The 26,871-nt window shown below is 42.2% G+C and overlaps 1 protein-coding gene across 3 annotated transcripts in view; it reads left to right on the plus strand.

The window, feature by feature from the left end:
• The window catches only part of ptprb (protein tyrosine phosphatase receptor type b), a 96,484-nt gene that overhangs the window by 20,941 nt on the left and 48,672 nt on the right, over positions 1-26,871 (plus strand). For 2 of the 3 annotated variants that reach the window (XM_069904072.1, XM_069904073.1), the window contains exons 5-10: positions 9,364-9,640; positions 15,265-15,543; positions 16,691-16,948; positions 21,352-21,615; positions 23,524-23,793; positions 26,421-26,681. In XM_069904072.1, coding sequence (XP_069760173.1) covers positions 9,364-9,640; positions 15,265-15,543; positions 16,691-16,948; positions 21,352-21,615; positions 23,524-23,793; positions 26,421-26,681 — 1,609 coding nt within the window. Of the gene's footprint in view, positions 1-8,806; positions 9,139-9,363; positions 9,641-15,264; positions 15,544-16,690; positions 16,949-21,351; positions 21,616-23,523; positions 23,794-26,420; positions 26,682-26,871 lie in introns of those variants that run through there. The other variant, XM_069904074.1, reaches the window with a different exon arrangement.

Here is a 26,871-nt window from a genome sequence, read left to right on the forward strand (position 1 = left end):
AATGGAAGAATTGATCTGAGGGAATGGGGGTTAGATGTTTTATATTTTGCCAAATTAATTAATTTGATATAGATGCTTTAATTGTTCATATCTTTAAAAAAAATCTAATCAAACCCTTAATCTTGAGCAACTAATTCCTGACTGTTAATTCATTTGGAACTGTGATACATTCTTTTCCTCTGTGTTGACAGATGCTTATTCTGCATTCCACCCCGCAGAGCAACTAAAATCCGTTGCTGACATTAAATTAAGTAAAAACACAATGCTGGAGAAACTGAGCAGGTCAAACAGCGTACTTTATATAGCTAAGAAAAAGATACATAGGCGATGTTTCGGACTAGGTCAACACAAGCTGCAGAAAGCCACACGAAACGAAGTTGGGGCATGTATGATCTTTTCTATTTTTTTCTATGTATGTAAACAATGCTTCTAAAGTGGTAGATGAAAACAGAATGGTCCAGCTGACATAAAAGTATTAAAGTCATAGAGTTTTACAGCTCTGAAACATGTCCCTCACCTAAATCGCCTGTGGTGACCAAATTGTCTATCTGTGTTTGGTCTATTATCCACATGAACCTTGAAAACCTTTTTCCCTGGTTCATAATCACTTCTGCAATAATTTGATTGAATTACACCCACTCCACTGCAATAGATGTTGCATCTTAATTTTATGACAAAACTGAAAATTATTCTTTCTAGTTACCATAGAATATCTGAAAAGTATGCCATGTTTAAGTAACCCTCCAGATGTGGCCTTATGCATTATAAAATAATATAAACAGAAGCAAACAAGACTCTTTGTTCAGCCGACAAGTGAGTGCAAATATTTATCTCTCTTGCAAAAAGCAATATCTGAAACATTCCAAAGTACTTCAGCAAAGACTCCATTAACAAATAAATTAGAGCAATAAATAGCAATATATTTAAAATACATGGGAAAGAAGCAAAGGGAGGCCTTCAAACAATGACATGCATACTTTGCGTTCTAAATACAGTAAATCCCCTGGTATCCAGGGATTGGTAAATGCCGGAGAAGTGCACTTTCTGGTTGCTTGAGACTTAATCTTACAATACCTAACTAATACACCTGCATTGAGAAAAAACAGTTTAAAAGTCAAAATACAAAAATACTGTACTTCATTTGCATGAATATATAAACCTTAAAGCATTTTATTTTATTTTCAGTCACATTCTTTGAAAGCTTCTCGCCATCACTGCATCTCCAGGTTCTTCTCCCCTCCGTGGAGCCACCTAAAAGAACAATAATATTATAGAAAATTAAACCACCCCACCCCGCCCACTTCCCTAAGTTTACAGATAAAGCCTCTGACCAACTCTTACTAAGCAGGGATAAGGAGGCACTTTAAGAGAATTTCCTCAGTGGCAAGCAGCATCAACCAGCTCTTCATCCTAGGTGACACCATTGTTGTTCACACAACTTTATTCAAACAGCTGCTACAAGCAAAGCATGACTAAGGCTCTCTGCTGCCTGAGTATTTGCTCCCATCTTCACCAAAGTTTGATGCGTCACTTCAGGGAAAATTTAGTTTTAAAATTTTAAACTTACCTATTTTTCCACCTATTGTTTATTCTTTTAAAATTTATTTTCCTCGGGTTTTATTTTTGGCAGTTGCTTGAAGCTTGCTGGTTGCTTGAATTCCAGATACCAGGGGTTTTACTGTACTTTGACGCATAATTTAAAAGCCTTTTTAAGTGTAACCCTCAGTGTTACAAAAATTCCAAAGTTGTCAACATGAAGAAAAAAAAATAGTTATTCCTTCCAACCAGAAAGTTATCTTAATCCAGAAATAATTAGCTGATAAGAAAATTATTCCAATCACAGAGAAAGCTGATTAATTGCTTTTGGATTGATTTTCTTTCATAGGAAAATACAGCAGGCAAGTTTTTTTTTCAAAAAGTACCTACAAATAACAAACAAAATGCCTGATTGATTGATCTCTTTTGGCACTTGGCTGAGCTGGAATGCTGGCCAAGGGACTGAAAGAACTCCATGTTCTTCAGAGAGTGCCATATGATCTTTTGAATCCATCTGATCAGACAAATGGAGCTTTTTTCCCTTCATGATTCTTCTAGCATTTGATAGCGGTAATATGGCAGCACTCTCTCAACAGTGCACTGAAATAGATGGTATCTCTCCAATTTAAAGGGATAACTGGTATCAAATGAGACAAGTTAACATATGTATTAAATAATCAGTCTAGAAATCAGTCAAAGACAATCATAACAACTGTGAATACTCTGGCTCTAAATGTTGAGCAATTTGGCATTCTGACTTTTGGGAAAGATAATTGGACTAAGAGCTTAAGAAAGTAATTGGAGGGTATAAGACTAAGTGACCTCCTTTGATTATGTGAAAAATAGTGTTCTAAGGAAGTGAGAAGGGTTTTTGTTATTCAGCTTGACTTGTCTTTTTTTTGCCACAACTGTTGCACGGGAATGGGATCACTTTAGTAGCAGAATACTAGAAATGTTGAATGATACGGCAGTCATTTATAAGGATCTGTGATCATTCCCCTTGCAAGTAATTTTGCAAAGCCAGTGCCATATTGTACGCTTGAGATGTCGTTTTCTATGGACGCAAATGTAATTTGGACTGGAAATACATTACCATCCTCAGAAAGTGAGTCAATCGTGTAAGGCTGGGATTTGTTACCCTTCCTTCATTGCCCCTAGAATGTGCCGCAAGCCCTTATTCATAAATAACCTTCAAAGCTATTTCAGAGAAAATTAAGAATCAACTACATTGGTGTGGAACTGGATAAGGTCCTTCCATAAAGAACATTGGTTAAACCCTTGGGTTTTTTATACCAATCCAAAAACCTTGTGGTTCTTTTTTTTTCTTTAGAATTTCAAAATCAGTCTCAAGTTGTCAAGCCAAAGACAGAATTGACCCAATTCTAGGAATCTGAACCAAAATAAAACTGAGTATTTCAGGCAGCATTTCTGGGAAGATATAAACAGAGTTAACGTTTCACGTCAATTATATATTCTCAGACCATATGTAAATGTCCACAGAAAATCGGTGTCTCACCAGAGCAGCGCATAAAATCTCCCATTTATGTAGATGAAAAAAAATTGACTTTGTGTTCGGATATAAATAATCCAAATGAAGCAAAGGTCAAACAGTAGGAACATTAAAAGCTTTCCTTGTAATTTACATTCTGACCGTTTACTTTAGTTAGATTACAATTTTAATTTGAAATCAAGGGGTGAAGCCTTATCCTGCCATCCTTGATGGCAATCAAGCATGATGAAAATCATTGATGAAAATTAAAGAGGTGATTTCTATTAATTCCTCATACATGGATTGATAAAGTGCAAAATAAATAATCTGTGAAACATAAAGTATTAGATTTTTAATCAAAGAGGCAGAAATTTGTGAAGCAGTTTGAAGAATTGTCTAAGTTTTTAACCAATGCTGACAATTTCTGATTTTTAGTATCTCTTGTATTTTATTTTGGGAAACAGATATTGTGTTCATCTTTAAGAATACATTAAATAGTCTTCAAATTAAACTCAACCAAATGTTGGCGGCAATGCAAAAGTATCTGACGTGGTTTGGAACAAGGTTCTGGAATGGGTGGAAACTGGTGCTTTGATGCATCCACATCCAACATAATGAAGTCTAAGCTTCTAGTAGAATACGTTTGAGTATATAACACTAATTAATGAACCATTCAAATGTGAGATCACACTTGAAAGGACACTCAGCAACTTTTGGCAGCAAAACATTGATCAGTGAACCATTAAAAAAGCATTCTTTGGAAGTAATTAAGTTACAATTAACGTTAAAACATGAATAGTACAACACAAGAACAGATCCTTTGGCACACAATATCTGCCCCAAAAAGTTGTAATTCTATGATTCCTGGAGAACATGGTCAATGTCTGTTCCTGAAGCCTTCAAGATTATGATAGAGATTTCAAACAAGCCTAAATATTCAGATCAAATGACAAATTAGTTTGAGTGGATATCAGTTTTGTTTTATGGGATAATGCACTGACAAAAGCAAGAAGTGAATAATCTCAGTTAAAAGAGAGGCAGGATTTTCTCATGAATAGACTAACCAGCTGAAATTAACCTCAAATTTCAGATTTATTGTCAGAGTGCATAGATACCATCGCATACAACCCTGAGATTCCTTTTTCCTGTGGGCAAGGCCTAATTACAACTTATTAGTAGTGTGCAAAAAAAAACTGCACACATGCCAATAAAGAAATGTAAACAAACTCACTGTGCAACTGAGTAAGAGAGAAAATAGCCCAATAAAGTTCAAGAGTCCCTGGTTGAGTTTATTGTTGAGAAGTCTGAGGGGTAGCAGCTGTTCCTGAACCTGGTGGTGATTGAGATTACTGTTGAGGAGTCTGATGGTGGAGGGGTAGCAGCTGTTCCGAAACCTGGTGGTGGGAGTCTTGGGACCTCTTTTCTGGTGGTAGCAGGGAGAACAGTGGGTGCGAGGTGGTGATCAAGGAGTGGAACTTTCCAACTGGATGAAGTTCAAAGCAAGCCACTGTTGGAGAGAGCATGGCTATTACCCTCCCCCCTCCCTCCTCTCTGCCTGCTGCAGCCCTATGTCGTGCTATTGAGACTTTATGGGCAAAATAAAAATGCGTGCCACGTGAACTTATTGTTTGACTTTGGCTGTCTGGCCCGGGGTTGTAAATAACTTGGCGGGTTATGAGCAAGTTCAGATTCTTGCGAGACAAAAGTTCTGCAAAGCTTTTTCCTCCTGATAAAAAAAAACTCCCGCAAATCAAGGTTGGAAAAATGGCAGGAAACCAATGGGGTAAGTAGTAGGCGAAGCTGCGCAGACGATTAAAGCACATCCTGGCCCTCCCAAAGCCTGACATCCGCACTTTCCTCTTTCAGCGCAGCCCGAAGCTGCCACTCCATTGTTCGCCTGTCTCAGAGAACAAGTGATTTCTGTAGAATATCCAAACAATTTACTTTTGTCAAAAGTTAAACAACATCCCCCATCGACCTGCCACTCAACATGGAACTTCTCCTGTTCGGTACTCTGACTATTCCACCGGAATAAAATAAAAAGTACCCCTTCCAAATTAAGCTTGGCTTGATATATATTCCGAAAAGCAAATCGTTTAGCCCGCACTTGGCTTGTGCATTTCAGGGCCACTGAATTGATTTTCCACTTTGCATAGCAAGCAGGCAGATCAGGGATGAGAGAGGCTGGGGGGTCGATGAGAGAGGCTGGGGGGGGGGGAATGAGAGAGGCTGGGGGGGGGGAATGAGAGAGGCTGGGGGGGGGGGAATGAGAGAGGCTGGGGGGGGGGAATGAGAGAGGCTGGGGGGGGGAATGAGAGAGGCTGGGGGGGGGAATGAGAGAGGCTGGGGGGGGGAATGAGAGAGGCTGGGGGGGGGAATGAGAGAGGCTGGGGGGGGGAATGAGAGAGGCTGGGGGGGGGAATGAGAGAGGCTGGGGGGGGAAATGAGAGAGGCTGGGGGGGGGAAATGAGAGAGGCTGGGGGGGGAAATGAGAGAGGCTGGGGGGGGGAAATGAGAGAGGCTGGGGGGGGAAATGAGAGAGGCTGGGGGGGGAAATGAGAGAGGCTGGGGGGGAAATGAGAGAGGCTGGGGGGGGAAATGAGAGAGGCGGGGGGGGGAATGAGAGAGGCGGGGGGGGAATGAGAGAGGCTGGGGGGGGAATGAGAGAGGCTGGGGGGGGAATGAGAGAGGCTGGGGGGGAATGAGAGAGGCTGGGGGGGGAATGAGAGAGGCTGGGGGGGGAATGAGAGAGGCTGGGGGGGAATGAGAGAGGCTGGGGGGGAATGAGAGAGGCTGGGGGGGGAATGAGAGAGGCTGGGGGGGGAATGAGAGAGGCTGGGGGGGGAATGAGAGAGGCTGGGGGGGGAATGAGAGAGGCTGGGGGGGGAATGAGAGAGGCTGGGGGGGGAATGAGAGAGGCTGGGGGGGGAATGAGAGAGGCTGGGGGGGGAATGAGAGAGGCTGGGGGGGGAATGAGAGAGGCTGGGGGGGAATGAGAGAGGCTGGGGGGGAATGAGAGAGGCTGGGGGGGAATGAGAGAGGCTGGGGGGGAATGAGAGAGGCTGGGGGGGAATGAGAGAGGCTGGGGGGGAATGAGAGAGGCTGGGGGGGAATGAGAGAGGCTGGGGGGGAATGAGAGAGGCTGGGGGGGAATGAGAGAGGCTGGGGGGGAATGAGAGAGGCTGGGGGGGGAATGAGAGAGGCTGGGGGGGGAATGAGAGAGGCTGGGGGGGGAATGAGAGAGGCTGGGGGGGAATGAGAGAGGCTGGGGGGGAATGAGAGAGGCTGGGGGGGAATGAGAGAGGCTGGGGGGGAATGAGAGAGGCTGGGGGGGGAATGAGAGAGGCTGGGGGGGGAATGAGAGAGGCTGGGGGGGGAATGAGAGAGGCTGGGGGGGGAATGAGAGAGGCTGGGGGGGGAATGAGAGAGGCTGGGGGGGGAATGAGAGAGGCTGGGGGGGGAATGAGAGAGGCTGGGGGGGAAATGAGAGAGGCTGGGGGGGAAATGAGAGAGGCTGGGGGGGAAATGAGAGAGGCTGGGGGGGAAATGAGAGAGGCTGGGGGGGAAATGAGAGAGGCTGGGGGGGAAATGAGAGAGGCTGGGGGGGAAATGAGAGAGGCTGGGGGGGAATGAGAGAGGCTGGGGGGGAATGAGAGAGGCTGGGGGGGAATGAGAGAGGCTGGGGGGGAATGAGAGAGGCTGGGGGGGAATGAGAGAGGCTGGGGGGGAATGAGAGAGGCTGGGGGGGAATGAGAGAGGCTGGGGGGGAATGAGAGAGGCTGGGGGGGAATGAGAGAGGCTGGGGGGGAATGAGAGAGGCTGGGGGGGAATGAGAGAGGCTGGGGGGGAATGAGAGAGGCTGGGGGGGAATGAGAGAGGCTGGGGGGGAATGAGAGAGGCTGGGGGGGAATGAGAGAGGCTGGGGGGGAATGAGAGAGGCTGGGGGGGAATGAGAGAGGCTGGGGGGGAATGAGAGAGGCTGGGGGGGAATGAGAGAGGCTGGGGGGGAATGAGAGAGGCTGGGGGGGAATGAGAGAGGCTGGGGGGGAATGAGAGAGGCTGGGGGGGAATGAGAGAGGCTGGGGGGGAATGAGAGAGGCTGGGGGGGAATGAGAGAGGCTGGGGGGGAATGAGAGAGGCTGGGGGGGAATGAGAGAGGCTGGGGGGGAATGAGAGAGGCTGGGGGGGAATGAGAGAGGCTGGGGGGGAATGAGAGAGGCTGGGGGGGAATGAGAGAGGCTGGGGGGGAATGAGAGAGGCTGGGGGGGAATGAGAGAGGCTGGGGGGGAATGAGAGAGGCTGGGGGGGAATGAGAGAGGCTGGGGGGGAATGAGAGAGGCTGGGGGGGAATGAGAGAGGCTGGGGGGGAATGAGAGAGGCTGGGGGGGAATGAGAGAGGCTGGGGGGGAATGAGAGAGGCTGGGGGGAATGAGAGAGGCTGGGGAATGAGAGAGGCTGGGGAATGAGAGAGGCTGGGGAATGAGAGAGGCTGGGGAATGAGAGAGGCTGGGGAATGAGAGAGGCTGGGGAATGAGAGAGGCTGGGGAATGAGAGAGGCTGGGGAATGAGAGAGGCTGGGGAATGAGAGAGGCTGGGGAATGAGAGAGGCTGGGGAATGAGAGAGGCTGGGGAATGAGAGAGGCTGGGGGGGGGGGGGAAATGAGAGAGGCTAGGGAATGAGAGAGGCTGGGGAATGAGAGAGGCTGGGGAATGAGGCAGACAATAAGCAAGTACTCTTGCTTGAAGTTAATACACCATGCTGGAGAACCTCAGCAGATCAAACAGAACCGACGTTGGGACCTCCACCATCCCTCGATGAAAGGCTCAAAAGTCGGCTTGGTACCTGTTTGACCTGCCGGGGTTTCTCCACCATTGACTACAGGCAATGAGAAAACTAAATCACTGCGATTCGGGAAACAAACGGAGCGGCACAGGGCAGGAGACTGGGACCCGGGGAGGTGGGCGTCAGCCCTGGGACTGCGCACAAGTACGGGTCCCACAGACGGAAGAAGTTGAGGCCCCGGCCGATGAAACGGGAAAGGAGAAAGAGGCGCAGACGAGGATATAGAAACCGGGAGCAAAGGGGGCGGGGCGGGGAGGGGAAAGGAAGGCGGTAGATGCGCAAGGAAGAAAGAAAATAAATAGACCCCCCCCCAAAAAAAGTGAGAGTGAATTGAGAGAAGGGAGCAGGGAAGGGGGGTGGGAAATCAACCCACGGGAGATTACTTTGCCTGCCCTTGAAACCTTACAATCCGATTCACCGACCCAATGACTCGAGCCAGTCCTGTCTTGGTGCGCGTCCCCCCGCCCGGGGCTGCCCGCCACAGGTTTCAACTCTGGGTCTGCCTTAACACTCTGGAAAGAGCCGAGGAAATTCACTCTTGATTGAGGAAGTGGATGGAGACGGTTGAGTGGAATGATCGGGTCACAATGGCAGCGTGGGCAATGAAGAGCGCACTCTCCACGCCCGAGCTCTGCAACCGCTCGCCGCCACGATTCAGCGCCAGTCTTCCCCCCACCCGTTGCTCCAAGTCCATGGATAACTCCAGTGGGTTGTACGATTAGATCAAGGGGCAATCCAGAAAACCGCCAGGACTCCCTTGCTTGGAGAAAGACTGGGATTTCCCCCCCCCCCCCTCTCTCCCATCAAAGGTTGATCCCAACCCCAAGCCTGGATTTACCTTGGATCCCAACCCCAAGCCTGGATTTACCTTGGATCCCAACCCCAAGCCTGGATTTACCTTGGATCCCAACCCCAAGCCTGGATTTACCTTGGATCCCAACCCCAAGCCTGGATTTACCTTGGATCCCAACCCCAAGCCTGGATTTACCTTGGATCCCAACCCCAAGCCTGGATTTACCTTGGATCCCAACCCCAAGCCTGGATTTACCTTGGATCCCAACCCCATGCCTGGATTTACAGAAGTTTTGAATTGGAGAGGCTCTGAACGCCGGAGGGGTACAGACATTTTCGTTCTCGGATTTCCCACTATTGCAGTGAATAGACCTTATTTTCCTGAGCCCGGGAGGACCGCTCAATAAGAACCGTGGGCGCAATGCTGGGATATGCCACGGAGTTCATGTTATTGTGGATGGCATCCAGTCTAGTCAAGGTGAGCTCCAGTCAAGCTGCCCGCCCAGTGTTGTTGAAACTTGTGCGAAAGTCCGCACAAGTTGAAATCTCTTTCAACTCCCCTTCCCCGCTCTCGCCAAAAACGACTCGATGTCCCCACGTAAACCCTGGTTGCAATCCGTTTATTTATCGATGTTCTATTTGTTTCTGGCTGCCTGGTTTGGAGAAGCTGTTGGTGCATCGACGGGTTTGTGTTCTTTTGCAGGACGTGTCCCTGGCGGTGAAAAGATGCTCGGTGAACGTGACGGAGATCGGGCAGCGGGGGGACGCGATTCGTCTTCGGTGGAACAGCCCGGAGGCTCTCTGCAATTACAGTGTGTCCTACCGATGGAACCAGTCCTGGGTCGCCGCCTGCCACCCGGCTCCGTCCGCCGGCCTTTCCTACCAGTGTGAACTGAATGACCTGAAAGCGGGCGCTCTCCACCAGCTCCTCATTTACTCCCTCACTGACGGCACAGCGGCGAACGTCACGGTGCAGACAGGTAAGGGCCGGTTGAGCTGGATGAAACCCCACGTTGATAAAGAAGCCGGAGAGAGGAGTTCGCAGACGGATTTGCAAATTGCATTTAATCACCCGTTTGCCAGCTTTTCTTTTAATAACATTGTTCTTCCACCACACTTCAAAGTTCCTCATCCTCGTGCAATTAAAATGCCCCCAATTGGACTGGGATGGGGTTTCACCAGCGGAAAGGAGGTAAAAAGCGTTAGAGAACAAGTCTGGGGGTGAGGGTCTGGTCGGGCGGCTTTTGGACATCAAGTGCACCAGGGAATATGGCCACTGGGTGGCGCTAATAACCAACCGCATCGAACTCATTGATAGAAACCCGAGTGTATCAGTTTTTATAGTATCAGCGAGTAGTGGGTAACAATCGCTCTCGGATAAGTCAAATGAGTAGGTAAGGGTGTTTCTGTAAGATTTAACCAAAGTATCTTTGAGATGAAAAGATGGATTTTTTTTAAAGTATATTCCGAGCAAAGGAACAATTGTCTGGATTGGTGGTTCTCAATCTTTTTTTTCTTTTCACTCACCTACCACTTTAACTAATCCCTATTCCATCGGTGCTCTGTGATTAGTAAGGGATTGCTTAAAGGTGGTAGGTGAGTGGGAAGGCTGAAAATCACTGCTCTGATTGTTACTGAAATATGTGGCTTGAGAAAAAAATTGTCTTTGGCCCGTTTCCTTTGGAGTTATGAAACTGTGCACATGACGAGTCAATTAGGGACGATTTAAAACAGTGGTTTTCAAACTTTTTCTTTCCGCCCACAAACCGCCTTAAGCAATCCCTTATTAATGACAGAGCACAGGTGGCATAGGGAATATTTAATGAGGTATGTGAGTGGAACGAAAAAGATTGAGACCCACTGGTCTGGATGAATTTAGCGTTAATTTGGGGTGGTGGGTGGGAAGGATGGTCAAAGTTTCAGGACCCACTGAAGCTGATGGACCCACCCAGTCACTCAGCATATACCTTGATGAAGGGTTCAAGCCCAAAAGGTTGGTTGTGTCTTTGCTACATAAAGGGCATCGAGTCCACGCTGCTGAAGATCCAGCTGCGCTGGATGGGTCACGTCTCCAGAATGGAGGACCATCGCCTTCCCAAGATCGTGTTATATGGCGAGCTCTCCACTGGCCACCGTGACAGAGGTGCACCAAAGAAAAGGTACAAGGACTGCCTAAAGAAATCTCTTGGTGCCTGCCACATTGACCACCGCCAGTGGGCTGATATCGCCTCAAACCGTGCATCTTGGCGCCTCACAGTTTGGCGGGCAGCAGCCTCCTTTGAAGAAGACCGCAGAGCCTACCTCACTGACAAAAGGCAAAGGAGGAAAAACCCAACACCCAACCCCAACCAACCAATTTTCCCCTGCAACCGCTGCAATCGTGTCTGCCTGTCCCGCATCGGACTTGTCAGCCACAAACGAGTCTGCAGCTGACGTGGACTTTTTACCCCCTCCATAAATCTTCGTCCGCGAAGCCAAGCCAAAGAAAAAAAAAGAAGACATAAAGGGCACTGTTTGACCTGCTGACTGTCTCCAACATTCTGTGTTTACTTTGATCACGGTGTTTGAAGACTCTCGTGTTTTACCTCTCCAGCAGATTTTTGTTTTTGCTCCAGATTCTCTTACCTGCCATCTCTAATGCTTTTTTTTTAAAAAAAAAGACTATCAGACTCCATTTCTTTATTCCAACCAATGTTTGGCAGAAATAACTAGAAAAAAAAACTTCAAGCATCTTCAAGTAAATGGAAAGTTATTTGATGCTTTCGAGATGTGTCCTGGTGATTGAATGCCAAGGTTGTTGAAAGTAAATTGTAAGGGACAAACTGCTTTAAGACTGAGGTGAGAAATTCCTTCTCCCAGACAGTGGCGAACCTTGGGAATTCTCCACCATAGAAAATCTTTCAAGCTAAATATATAGGTAAAAGAGTTGGAATTTTTCCTTGGGGCTCGGAGTGCCTGAATTTGAATTAAAAACACAATTCCGGAGAAACTCAGCAGGTCAAACAGTTTACATCTATACCAAAGGTCAAGATACATAACCAATGTTTCAGGCTTGAGCCTTTCATCAAAGCATGAGCAAAATGTAGAAGGTGCCAGAGCAAACAAAATGCCTGCCTACATTTTGTTCGTGCTTTGATGAAGGACTCAAGGCTGAAACTTTGGTTATGTATCTTTATCTTTGCTACTGTTTGACCCACTGAGTTTCTCCAGCATGGTGTTTTTTTTTAACTTCAACCACGGTATCTGCGGACTTTCATGTTTTACGCCTGAATTTGAATGCTGGGTCATGATGATCTGGGCCGGTGGAACGGACTCGAGAGATCTTCTCCTGCCCTGACTCTGTTTCAGTCCCTACACTGATGATACACGACTGAAAGACTAGTTTTTGACTCGTAAATTACTCTTTACCAAGTAGCTCAAATCAAGAGCTTCAAGAGCTCTCTACTTTCCTCCTTTCTCTGGAATTAACTTACATCTCCAAGCGTCCTACTTTGCTAAATTTCAAAGACAAAACCTGTTTTCGAGAGGAACATTTCAAATTTCACCTCCCCTTTGGGAGTATACTTTGGCAGGCAAACTTAACAATGGGCCTTTATTTAGGCCATACAAGGTGCACATAGAAGTTAATGGGAAAGCAGAATGGAACGGCACTGATTTTCTGGAGGAAGGCCAATGCCTAAATCTGCTACAATGACTTGAAGTCGAGCACAGCCAGGAGTGGCTGAGCCCCGCCAGTTCCTAAACACATTGTGCCTTTGTTCCAACGGATGTTAAAATAAGGACCCAGTTTTTCATTTGTGGCCAATAGATTGGATAAGTAATGTGCTTCCCAACAGAGCTTTCGAAACACGCAAGCCTGCTCCTGAACAGCACATAATAAAAGATTGTGTCCTGTTTTGAAGATACGGTCTCATCAAGACAATTGCCTTGTCTCACTGTATTTCAATGCAAAGGCAAACTCAGATTAATTGTCGGAGTGAATATGTGACATCAGATATAACCCTGAGATTCTTTTTCCTGCCAATAAGGTAGAATTGCCACTTATTGATAGTGTAAAGAAAAAACCTGACTCGTTGTACAGAGGTATATAAGCAAATTGACAGCAATACAAAAATCAAAAGTCCCTGGTTAAGTTTGTTGTTGGTGAGTCTGATGGTGGAGGGGTAGCAGCTGTTCCTGAACCAGGTGGTGGGAGTCTTGTAGCACCTATATCTCTTTCCTAATGGTAGCAGCTAGAACAGAGCTTGTGCTGGGTGGTGTGAATCCTCGATGATTGTTGCTGCTCTCTGGCGGCACTGTTTCCTGTAGATGTTCGGGATTGTGGGGATGGTGTTACCCGTGATGTCCTGGGCTGCGTCCACTCCTTTTGTGGACCTTTTTCACTTGGGAGCGATGGGTGCACCCCATACCAGACCACGATACAGCCGGTCAGCACATTTTCCACCACAAACACATCCAACAGGATGTTGTCATTGGAAATTAAATAACCTGACTCCACTCTATTAATTTTAGGTTAACATCAATTGCTTCTGAAGAATATTTCTAGTAATAAATACATTTTGGATATTTCTCAATCTACTCTACTCCAGTGATTAAATATAATTTACTCAGCAACTTGACCCATCTCATGATCATAGTATTTAAATAGGAACAAATCTTTCCAACCATAAAAAGGTTGTGTCAGGGAATAATCCCTTGGCCATTAACTTCACACATAATGTTAATTCTCATTCCTAACACAAAGACTTCCATAGGCTATATACCCACTAAAATGTCGAAGCAACTTTTAACTTAGAAAGTTTAGTACTCGGAATCCTTTGTGGCAAAAGGTGATTAATGTTAAAGGCATTATACTGATAATTGGAGGAAAAAGCATGAAATGTGCGCATTCCTCAACGCTAACAATTCCGAATCTTTAATATTGTGCCTGCAGCAATATTTCCTTTTAATAAATTCCTTAATTCTACAAGGCTTCCACTGAAAATGCCAAGTTTGTGTGGGAGATGAGCCCAAATGAAAATGATCATTGATGGGGCCATCCCATGTTGTGAGCTGGTTTCATTTACCACTGACCCTATTTTGTATTAATAAGGCAGCACTGTTTGAAGAGTTGCCTTTAAAGGTAAGGCACACCTACCAGCGACGCAATACAGCACGAATGTATCAATGGAGATGTGGATGTGATACAGATGGTAATTACATGGGGATCATGTGCTTCAGAGAGGAAAGGCAGCAGCAAGAGGTATTTCAGGAAATAAATAGGAGGTTGAACATGTGCAATAAATAGATCTAATAGATACTGAAGTTTTGTTGGAGATTTTGGGATCTTCCTGAACCTGTATCCACAGTCCATTGGTGGTCCGTGGGGTTGTTGTAGGTGTTTGGTGGAGGCATGTGTTACTAATATCATTCCTTTTTTTTAAAAGAAAGGGCACGTGTAAAACCAGGGTAAATTTGATGGCAATAAGCGACAAAAATTCTCCAACCAAATCACACATGCCATCAGTGATCTGCGAAGGGGCTCAAGCTCACCCCATCCCATCTCCCACCTGGCTCGTGGGGTTGTTAGAGAGAAAGGAGTCATTAAGGTGATTTTTGGATAGGAAAAAGGTTGAGACCATTGGTCTAAATAAAGAGCAGATAACCTGGCTTCAAAACAGATGACAAGAAGATGCTGTATGACTTGCTGAGTTTCTCCAGCTCATTTGTGTATTGCAGATTACAACCTTTTTATCATTCTATATATGTTTTAGTTAAGTAATTCCTTAGCAGAAGGGCAATAGACAAGCAATGCAGCAAATGCGATTTTGCATCCATGATATGATGTGCAAGCATTCATGTCGGGTTTTATAGTGAATTAGGTCAACGTTAGCTCATGCATGGTACAAACTTAATACATAGAATTATTTAATTCTATCCACACACAGTGTATAAACAAAGTAGACAATACACAATGGACCCTGTCTGGAGACATGTTATTGTCCAGGATTCTCATCCAACCCCAAATTTTCAGTGCAAGAAAAAAACTGATCACAAAGGAATGGGGAGGAATAAAAGAACCAAATGTAGGGCTGGATAATGAAATGGAGCTACGCGGGAACTGCAGATGCTGGAATCTTGAGTGGAAAAAAAAGTTTTTTTTCTCTCTCGACATCCGTGGAGAGAAATGGTCAGAGTTTCTGGGAGAGTCCCGATAAAACATTCAGTCAACGTTTCCCTCCATGGTCCCACAGAGTCCCTCCAGCTTCTATTTGTTCGAATGAGATCAGATTTTTATTGTTATGTATAAATGTACAGATGCATGGAAATTCTTGCTTGTTGTAGCCAAATTAGTGTGTAAGGAACCAATTACAATTGTACATCAATTACAATTGTACACATTAAATTATTACAGTATGTCAAGACTGGAAAAGAGATAATAAATATAAAAAGGATAGATAAAGAAATATATGCAATTGCAATTAGTGAAAGAAAAAATTTAAGTTTCAATAATGCAGAAAGATTTTTAACAAAGAGCACATCATTTGAGAGATTGGTTTGACAGAAATGTTTAAAGTCTCCTTGTCTCATTTAACTCCATCTTGATCCTTCTAAAACATCTTAGACCCGAAACCACCACAAAACTTCCAGGTGATGAGAAGCAGAACGACTTCCACTCGTCTCCAGGTCTCTTGGACTCCATCTGCCGGGAATGTCGATGTGTATGAGGTTAGATTATTTGGGGAAGGTGATGGAGAAACTCGCAGCCTCCTCGTTCCAGGGAGCTCCCCCTCCAAAGAAGCGACTTTTCAGGCCTTGACACCGGGCACGAGGTACAGCTTTGCCATTAAGGCACTGTCCGGAAACAGGAGTCGCGATGGACCGACAACCTTTGGATTTACAAGTAAGTGTCAAGTTTGCCAAATGAAAAACGCTTTGGATTTGTGTGATTAATGAACCACAGACACCACCTGACTTGGACTTTTATTTTATTGTTCTTGCATTAATTTATTTATTTTGAAATGTGGTTTATAGAAATGTTTGCCCTGTGATGCTGTCGCAGAACAAATTCATGACGATAAATTCTCATTTTGGTTCTGAGGAGTGACACTAAGAAGTTGTTAACTTAGTGAGACTTTGTATATTCCTATCAGACATTTTGCAAATTGTGTTTTTAAATTGTACTTAAGAACTTCAAAGATGTAACAAGCTCAAATGTCTGACCCATTAACCAATTGTAGAACAATCAGCTCCATAAAGACCTCATGGAGCAGTTTGATAGATAAAACTGAAAGGACAAATGGTCTTTTCCTAGTCACAACGTAATGTGGTATGAACGTGTATAATATTGTGGTTGTGAGGTGAGGACTTGGTTAAGGATACTTTTATTAGAAGTTTTACAATATTGAAAACCAATAAACACCTCCAAAGTTCCATGACTTTTGTTATTTAAAAACGATGTTATTGGAAATGATGTGAAGGCAAAACACTGCAGATGTTGGAAATCATTTTTTTTTAAACTCAGAAAATGCAGGACCATTCAAAAGGTCAAACAGCAAGTGGGAAGAAAGGTAGGGTAAATGCATCATGCCGATCTGAGATGATGACTGTTTTTATCCCCACAGACGTTGCCCAAATTACTGAAGTATTTCCAGCCTTTTAAATTTTAACATTTGCAATGACAATCCTTTCTAATGGGCATTCAGTAAGAGTGGACTAAATCATCCAAACAAGAACATAAGAAATAGAAGCAGGAGGAGGCCTCCACTGCTTCAAAGGGCAGTGAATTCCACAGATTCACCACCCTTTGGGAAAAGCAGTTCTTCCTCAACTACATCTACTACCCTGAATCTTGAGCCTATGTCCCCTAGGGACATAGGGTCTTTCCCCTACCAATGGGAGCAACTTACCTACCTCTATCTTATCTGTGCCTTTCATAATTTTATACATTTCTATAAGATCCCCTCTCATTCTTCTAAATTCCAATGACAATCTCTCCTCAAAGGCTAACTCCCTAATCTTGTGAATATATTTCTCCTCCCTCTCTCCAGCTCCCTCCAAAGTGAAGGATGTTCAGGTTTCCAGCAAGTCGGACAGCCTTGCGATTGTGTGGAGTCCTGGCTCTGGAAAAGTGGACAACTTCATTCTGTCGCTGGGGTACGAAGGGAACGTGGTTCAGAAGTACACTTTCTCAAACCTGACAACCAGCTACAAATTTACTGGGTTGACGTCCGGGAGACTCTACAACCTAACAGTGATCAGTGTGGCGGGGGAACTTGAAGATTTCATCTCCAAATACATCCAGACAGGTAACTGAAGAAATGCCATGTCAATATTCTTTTTATATTTAACATCATCACCACGTGCACAGACACCAAGTGCTTTAGAGCTGCATATTGATCCAGTTTTTAAATAAAATGAAAGATATGGGAATATTATTCTACCACTTGAATGAATGTTGTATTTATTACAATTTATAGTTCATTTCTCATTGTGCAGAAAGCTGCTCTCGATTCTATATTGGGCATTTGTCATTTTTAAGGACTAAGACTTAAACAAACAGCATCTTAAAGTAAATGTGTACGATGGTGATTCATGATCAGTAAACAGAGGATTTAGTGGATTGTCTTTAAAATCTAACTATTTAGTTGGCAAGAAGCCAAAACAAAGTGGGACTCAGCTGTGGCAATCAAGTTTCATCTTGGGGGGCGTGGCAAGATGGCGTAAGGATCACACGTGCCTTCCAATCCTCTCCTGACTCTATCTTATTGTTTTGTCTAGAAATGCCCGTTAAAATTCTTTAAAAGTTTAGATAATTTCAGTGCTGTTAATTTAACTTATGATGATACAATTGGTGAAAAAGAGCAAAAAAAAAACGACAACAGATCATCAAAAAACTACATTTTCCAAAAGTTCAAGTTTTGGAGCCTACCTGCAGGAAAGACACTGGGACTCAGCGTGAAATGGATCCCAGGAGAGAGGTACAGTGTTCGGATGTAGAGCTCTATGTTACATCGGTACTTGGTACTAGGTTTATGTAGAGCTCGTCGAAAGAACCAAAGACTTGTTGATCCAAACCAAGGCTTTTATTAGCAAAAGACCAGAGCTCTTCACAGGTGGCCGACCGGTCCGGAATGATCCGACCTGGCTAGGGACACAACCCTTTAAGGCCCAGGCAATAGGTGTGGCTTAGCTCTCAGCCAATCGCTGTAAGCACAGTCTAGATACAGTAACTATATACACTATGTACATTGGTGATAGATCTGTACTATCACAGTTTAATACTCTGGTGAAAATACATTCTCAACAGATGGCTGAGTTTGGAGCTTTTAAGCTTGAAGTGAGAGATAAATTTAATTTGTGTGAAGAAGATATATACGAAATACGGGATCAAGTTTTTGATGTGACCAAAATGGTCGAAGACTTACAAACTCAAAATAAAAATTTGGTGAAAAAGATTGATTATTTGGAAAACCAATCCAGACGGAACAATATAAAGATTATTGGTTTGCCGGAAGGTATGGAGGGACCAGACCCAAGAAAATCTTTTACTGAATGGATTCCGCAGGTGCTGGGTCAAAAACATTTCCCAGAAGGTATAATACTGGAACGTGCTCACAGAGCCTTGCGTAGAAGACCTATTTCAGGTCAAAGTCCAAGACCTGTTTTGGTTCGTTGCTTGAATTATTACGTCAGAGAAATAATTTTACGAGTGGCTATTAGAAATGCACAACAGAGAAAATCACCCTTGATGATTCAGAATAATCGAGTTTTCTTCTATGCGGATTTGAGTCAAGAAGTTATGTTCCAACGACGGGAATTCAATCCTGCTAAAGAGTTGTTGTGGAAGAAAGGTTACAAGGCAACCTTTAGATATCCAGCTGTTTTGAAGGTTTTTCAAGATGGTTACCATCCAAAGTTCTTTGATTCTCCAAAGGAAGCTATAGCATTTGCTCAAGAGCTGCCAATTACTCAGTTTCAACAGAGACATAGTCCGCCGCGATCTCTAAGGAGACAAGAGATGGAAGAAAAGAGCCGTGCTCCAAGAAGGAATGGTTGTAATGGTGACTCGGCAGTTGGAGCTGATTAAAAGAAGAGTTGTCCTTTTTTTTTCTAATTTTTGTTTTTAAAAAAAGGGATATTAAATAATGATGATGTTAGTTTAAGATGAAGTGAGAGTTGGGGGAGAGAACTGGATAGGCACTATTTCCTGAAAGTCATCTGCTACGTGTGAGTTATCTCACACCCATTTTTTGGGGGGGAGTTACCGTATTGCGCGGTTTAGACAGGAGGGGGTATTTTTAACCTCCTACCTGTTTTTTTTTCCTTTTTTTTGTATTATTAGATAAAAGAGTGAAGGGGTTTTTTTTGATTAAATATTTTTAAAAAGCATAAGAAAGTATTTGATTGTTTAAAAAGCAAAAAAATTGATGTTTTTTTTGTAAAGTTTATTCAGTAGATAAGGAATATCTGAAATTTAAATGTGAATGGGATGGATAAGTTTTTTTTAATTTTTCTTTAACTTTAAGGTGAAAGGAGTGGTAATTCTGTTGTATTATTTTGCTATTTTAGTTATAGAATGAAGGGAATAATGGTGAAAGTTATACATTGAATTGTACAATTCTTAATGAGGCTTGAATTTTGTTTGTGGTTTATGCTCCATTTGTTGAAGATATAGATTTCGTTGTAGATGTGTTTTTATTATTTGGATATCTGAATTTTAACGTAATGATTGGGGATATTTAAATGTGGTATTGGAGCTTTTATTGGATAACTATTCAAGAGTAAAGGGAAAAATGGTGGAAGAGTACTAAAATTGAATTGTACAATGCTTAATGAGGTTTGAATTTTGTTTTAAGATGGTGGTTTATGTGACTAATATGATGATAGATGTGAAGTTAGTTGATATTTGGTGAAGGTTTATCTCTATAGAGAAAGTTTTTTTTTCATCTTTTTTTTTCATGCCACAATTTTTTTTTTAAGAATTGATTATTGTTTAAGAATTTTTGATAGAAAATGTTACTAACTTTACTAATTTTTTATATTAAGTTTGAGTTAAATATATGTTTCATCTTAACTCTGTTTGTTAAATATATGCATTTAAGTTTGATTTTAAATATGTTTTTTAAGTCTGATATCTTAGTATTAATTACTTTTCTTTTTGTTAGTATTTTAATCGGTTATGTTTTTGGTTTTTTTTGTAAGTGGGTTTTTTTTTCTCACATATATTATTAACTTTATTAATTCTTCACTCTTTATTTTGGGGGGAAAGGGGGGGTTAGACTAATTTGAGTTGGGTTATTAATGTGTAATAATTATTGGGGAGGGTATAGTTTATTTAGATTACTGATACTGTATTGTAATTTTATTATTTTATTCTTAATTTTTTTAAATGTAATCCTATATGTTATTCATTTTATAAAATCTTAAATAAAGTTTAAAAAAAAAGTTTCATCTTGATGTAAATGCGCATTTGAGTGCAGTGATGTGCACAGCCCTAACGCAAAGCTATCGTTGGCCTGGTCATTAGACGGAACGTGATTACGCTGCTGATTTGAGCTTGGTGCTAAATTCACCAAAAGCAAGTGTTGGCTTGGTGTTTCAAACGCTCTGTACTAACGATCACGTGGTAATTTCACAGATTGTTGGATTGCACCTTGATTTCTATAGATACAATATTGGACATGATCCTTTATATCTGAGAACTCTGAAGCTACTTCCTCCTTGTGAAGTCACATTCTTCAGCTGGTCTATTTGGCTTCTGGTTCCACGTGTCGTCCATGTTGCCAAATCAAGCAGAAATGGTTTTTTTTTTAAGAGCAAATTTGTTTTAATTGTGCAAAAATCCAAATATATTTTCTAGTCCTCCGGCCATAGGAGTGAGTGTCAGGATTAGAAACATAGAAGATAGGAGCAGGAGTAGGTCATTTGACCCTTCGAGCCTGCTCCGCCATTCAACGAGATCATGGCTGATCTTAAAGTTCGGTACTCCGTCCCCGCCTTCTCTCTGTATATTTATGCCATTAATAGGAATTTTCTGGGTGAGAACAATTCATTTTTGGGAAGAATGAAATGTGATTAAGTATCATTAGAAGATTAAATATGTGAGGAAGTTTCATGCTTATAATCTGCGTAATGTGACATGGAGATATTTCTACGAGAAAAATGCGCTGGGTGGGTCACATCTCCAGAATGGAGGACCATCACCTTCCCAAGATCGTGTTATATGGCGAGCTCTCCTCTGGCCACCGAGACAGAGGTGCACCAAAGAAGAGGTACAAGAACTGCCTAAAGAAATCTCTTGGTGCCTGCCACATTGACCACCGCCAGTGGGCTGATCTCGCCTCAAACCGTGCATCTTGGTGCCTCACAGTTGGGCGGGCAGCAACCTCCTTTGAAGAAGACCGCAGAGCCCACCTCACTGACAAAAGGCAAAGGAGGAAAAACCCAACACCCAACTCCAACCCACCAATTTTCCCCTGCAACCGCTGCAACCGTCTGCCTGTCCCGCATCGGACTTGTCAGCCACAAACGAGCCTGCAGCTGACGTGGACATTCACCCCCTCCATAAATCTTCGTCCGCGAAGCCAAGCCAAAGAAAGAATTGTGACGTGCTGATTATTAACTGCACATTGTTTATATAACTTTTTTCGATGCTGTATCCTCACTTGATCTATATAGAAAGCTGCAACAGATCTTTTCATGATTTCAGCCCCAGCAAAGGTTGCTTCTGTGATTGTGTCCAATAATGGCAGCCTGAACAGTCTCATGGTCTCCTGGAGGAGAGCTGCGGGTGATGTTGACTCGTATGATGTTTCGCTGTCTTTCTTCGGATCAGTACTAGAAACCAAGAATTTACAGCCAAGAGCACAAGAAGCTGTCTTTCAAGGTTTAACGCCAGGCCGATTGTATAATATTACCGTCATCACCAATCGAGGGAAACTGAAGGCAATGGCAACAAGTAGCGGCAGAACTGGTAAGATCGTCAGAGGGCTGTTATTAAAGAATGCTTCTGCTTAATCGTTGTGGGGCTGTAGGCATTGTTGGAAGTATTAACCTTGAATGCACATCACTAGTTGTCCTTATGAAGAAGTAATGGGAAGCCTTGTTAAATCATGACTGTTTAAAATATGACAGGATTTTGATCCCGAGCCAGTGTAGCAATGATGATAGATCTCCATTCCTGGATGATTTTCGAATTGTCAATATTTTCTTTTAGCTGCTCTTCTCAATGTTAAATGTTGAGAGTTTGAGAAGCTCTGCCAAATAATTAATGGGAGATTTCTGCAGTTTATCTAGGATTTTGATTTTTCCTGTTCAATTAATATTCACGGACTATAAAAATAATATATGCAGCACCTGAATATAAAAAAAGATGTTAATATTTTTATTATAACCTCATGTTAATCTGAAGGGTTTGTGTCAAAAACATTGATGTACTTGTTGTATTTTACATATTTAGAAAAACAAGGCTATTTTAAACATTTCTAACTTTTCCAAGTTTTTTTTTTAAATATGTGAGGAAATATATTTATTAGGGGGAGAAATGGATACCACCCTCATTTCCCCTCCCCCTCCCACCTCCCTATTTAAATATTAACTTGATTCAAAGATTTGTGGTGGAAAGTAATGAATTCAACCCCACCAGTGATTTAAGCATTTGGAACAATTAAAGAATGCCATAGGTGCTCTGTCATTGGTATGTGAGTGAAAAAATAATGTTGAGAATCACTGGATTAAAAGTTCTCTCTACCTAATTTGGCCACTTTTTTGGCATCATTGTCTTGGGGAAAATATCAGACAAAATAGGAAAAAAATGCCTTCAGTTACAAGCCCAAAAGGCACAAAAATCAGCAGAAATTCACCCAGCCAATGGCTACTTTTTTTTTAAAAAAGGATTTATTTTCTTAATGCATAATAGTAAAATCAACACTTATTACTATTTAACAACCTAACAGCCCCCTTCTAATTCTAAGTGCACGTGTATGTAATGCTTGTGTGTTCAGGAAAGTTCTTTTTCACTGTCCAATCATTCACTTGTCACTCCTCCAAGTTTACTGGTGTCAGGCAATTTTCATACTGTGCACAGAATTAAACAGTTATTATATTCACCAGGCTCTGGTGCTTTAACTTAAGTTGTTACCACTCAGGAAGGTCTTCATTGGTTTTGGAGAGATTGTTGTTCATTGAACACACAAAGTGATCTCATTCAATCAGCAACTGAAGTGTCTTACCGAAGAAACTTTCCCCCTCTTGGGTTTCTCCAAAAGATAACCTCTCCTTCCAGGTTACCAAAAGGAGATATTCTTTATTTCCCCTATTCCAGCAGAAACAGAATAACCAGTCACAACCTCTGCAATTGACTACAGAGATTTAGAATAGGCTGAACTCAAAACTCATCTTGGAATGGGGTCGTGCAGCAGGTTTTCCAACTTGTAGCCTTTACCACAAACTGCTGCAGAATGCTCCTAGTTGCTCTCTGTTTGCAAAACCGCATGGCCCCTCTTAGGACAACAAACTTCAACTAGAATAGCAGCAAAAGATTTCTCCGTTCTTGAGCCTGGACACCATTCAAACTTGCTGGTCCATTAACACCTACTTATGAAACTCTCACAAGCACTTTCATTTGTCTCTGCAAAGCCAACTGTAAACACAAAGTCTACCCTTGCTTAGCTCTTGCATGGCAAATGAGATGTTTGTTTGTGAAATGTGACCTGATATCTAAACCTTAAAATCTTACCCTTTTAAGATATATTTTATCATAATTTCATTAACATTCCCTAACACTCTTTCTTTTTTGTTAAAATAATAAAGATGAGGATTTGCACAATTGGACATTGACAAATGAAATTAAACTTCAACCACGGATTGTCATTTATTGCAGTTCCCAATCGTGTCTCAAACTTGGTCATGGGAAGTAATGGGTCCACAAACTCTCTGAGAGTGAGCTGGCAGCCCCCTACTGGGAATTGGGATGGTTACCACATTCAGCTCCTCAACCAATCAGCTATTGTCCTGAGTACCTCTGTGGACAAACACGTCAGAGAATATGAGATCAAAGATCTGGGTCTCATCCCCGGGCGACTCTATGAGGCTGTGGTCATCGTGAAGAGTGGAGTGTTACAAAATAAGGCATATTGCAGTGCAAGAACTGGTAAGAAATAGATAATAAATTGTTTGGATGCATTTTTTCATTCTGTCCAGCTTCACAACCTCAACCACTTATCATCAATGCTGTTCAATATTGTGTATTCAATGCAGCATTGGAACTCGGGCTTGAATCCAGGTCATGGGAGCTGGAGGCAGAACTCTTCCAGCTATTCCACTCTACTAATGTAATGGATTCTACTATATTGTACAGTTGAACAGCTCGTAGTCTCCACCCTACCAATATGGTGGCCACAGTCACTTAACATTACATACTTTATCTACTTGATGCCTCTGCTCCTATCATGTATTTTGAACTGGTGTTAGATTGTCAACCCAGGCCTCCAGAGGTTGCTAGGCCAGCATCCTAACCAAGATATGTACTAAGCTCCGATCTGGAACATTTTCAGATCTCCTGTTTCCTGTCATCTAATGTCATTCCATCAGTGAAAAAAATATTCATGCCAGTCTCCTGACATTTTACATAAACTTATATTAGTGGTGCTATACATCTATTTTTATTTTATTTATTCATTCCTTATTTTTAATTAATAATTTAATTTTATCATCCCTTTTTGTATTTTAATTTACCTCTTCTCAATTCTGTGTTTAGTTCCTCCTTTTAATTTCACTTTTCTCTGATTCATTATTCATTCAGGGTGTTTTATCATTAGATTGTACATTCTAGGTAACTGTTAATATAATATATTTCCCTTGCACTCCTCTGATCATCATTTTAAATAGTTCCCATGCCTGTGGTAACTCCTTATCCCAGTTAACTTATTTTGTGTGCCTTTGTCCCTACTTTAATTTCCATCATTTTAAATTTAGCCCCTTTCCAATGGCTTTGTCTATTGAATTTGTAATGATAGAGTGCTGGTGATCCTCCTGACCACTAGAGGGAGTCAGAGATTAGTTTGTCACAGCTTTGGTTGGATGCCTTCACAATGTCTTGATTTTATAGATAATATCGTTTTTTTTTAAATAATCAAATTTTCTCTATTACAATAAAAGAAACATTACAGATTTCTCAATTATTCAAGCCTCATACATGATGATCACAAGATACGGGAGTAGAAATAGGACCATTGAGTGTGCTCTGCCATTCTAATCATTAGCTGATCCATCCACCCACTCAGCCCTACTCCACGGCTTTCTCTCCGTACCCTTAGCTAATCAAATATCCATCAATATCTGCCTTAAATATACCAATGACCTCATTTCCACAGCTGCCTGTGGCAACAAGTTCCACAGACTCATGACTCTCTAACTAAAGAAAATGTTCTGCATCTCTATTTTAAATTGACGCCCTTTTATCCTGAAATTATGCCCTCTTGTCCTTGAATCCCCAACCATGGAACTCATCCTTGCCGCATCTACTCTGTCCAGGCCTTTCAATATTTGAAATGCCTCTTGGAGGAACCCCTCATCTTTCTGTACTCCAATGAGTACAGTCCAAGAGCTGAAAATCGTTCCTCGTATACTTTTCACTCCTGGTATCATTCTAGTAAATCTACTATGTGCAGGGCAATTCCCCTTTTATGTGCTTTCATGATTCCTCCATTAGGGGGCTTTGTTCATGTCAAATAAACAAGGAATTTCAATACATAATTTTTAAAACTCCTGTATCTTTTCCTATTTTCTACCTTTCCTGACAATTTGGGATAAAACAGAAAATGCTCTAAATTCTCAAACAGTTGACAAAAATGGAGGAAAAAATCCAGAATTACCATTCTTGTATTTACTTTTCAAGATAGTTGGGGTAATTGAGATATACCATGGTGTGTTTTGATGAGAAAGCTTTCTCATGTAAAGTTTGTTGATGTATATTTGGCATATACTTGCCTGATTAAAAGCTAGCCACCTTAAAATTATTTCATAAAATGTCAGCGTGCCAACAACTAAAATGTTCATTTGAATTTCTCTCTGAAAAATACACTTTTTATACACTTTTGTTTTTCTTGAAGTAAAATAATAGACTCATTCAAATGAATTGTGTTTTCATGTTAATTGGTTAACATGAGGGTTCTGCATTGACAGCTTAGTGTTATGGGGGTGATTTGCAATGGCCTACATCTCCTGGGGCTACAATAATGATCTTCTTTTGTACCCTGAGTTAGATATTAATTTTATTTAGTGTGTGCCTTATTTTAATTACTCTGACCACAATTTGAATCAAGAATGGAAGGGGGAAAGTTTAGAAAAGTCTTTATCGATCCTGATACAGGACTGCAGTGAAACTTGTCCTGGCAGTCATGTCTTAAATCATTCAGCAACACTTTATCCTAGTTGATTACTCTTCCCCATTTGGAACTGGAATTGACAGATAGTTGCATAGTGTTAGAAATATCATACAGAACAGTTTATTCCATCACAACCCCATCATGAAGGAATCTCAACAGTTTGAACCAACAAAGTATATTCTGCAAAGACAAGGAGAAAAAGATAAGGATCTCACACTTGATTAAAATGTGAGCCTAAATTGGGGATGGAATTTTAAATGAGGCGATTTCCTTCTGAAGAGATTGCTTTTCACTTCTGTACTGTGCAACTCTTTGCTGCTTTAAAAAGAGTGGTCTATTTTAATTTGCATGTGAGCCATATACATTAACCTTTCTTACTTTTATTGAAAAGCACCTCAGGTGGTCAATCATCTGCGGATAAAACATGTGGATGAATCTAAACTTGCTGTATCATGGACATCACCTGTGACAGAACTGGAAAGGTACCTTGTATCCTTAAAGGACACCTCGAGAAAAGCGATGGACAAAAGTTTAGCCAAAGACGCCAAAGAGTGCAGTTTTTCTGGTCTGGTGCCTGGTCGGAAGTACACCATTACTGTTACCACCATTAGTGGCCAGCTAAGCAAATCTGCTTCTGTGGAGGGAAGGACAGGTAATGTGGAATTAGTTCACTCTCATTGCAAACTGAGTTAGTTTTGAAGATTCAAATTTTAAGATTGTTTTATTGTCATGTAATAAAACTGAGAATGTGATATGACACAAAATTTCCTTAGTCAACCATAAGGCAGACAAAGATTTTTCATCAGCACAAATTGCCTAGTGTCCCTTACAGTCTGAGGAAG

This window comes from Narcine bancroftii, chromosome 11 (genome assembly GCF_036971445.1).
Source record: "Narcine bancroftii isolate sNarBan1 chromosome 11, sNarBan1.hap1, whole genome shotgun sequence".
NCBI classification, from domain to species: domain Eukaryota; kingdom Metazoa; phylum Chordata; class Chondrichthyes; order Torpediniformes; family Narcinidae; genus Narcine; species Narcine bancroftii.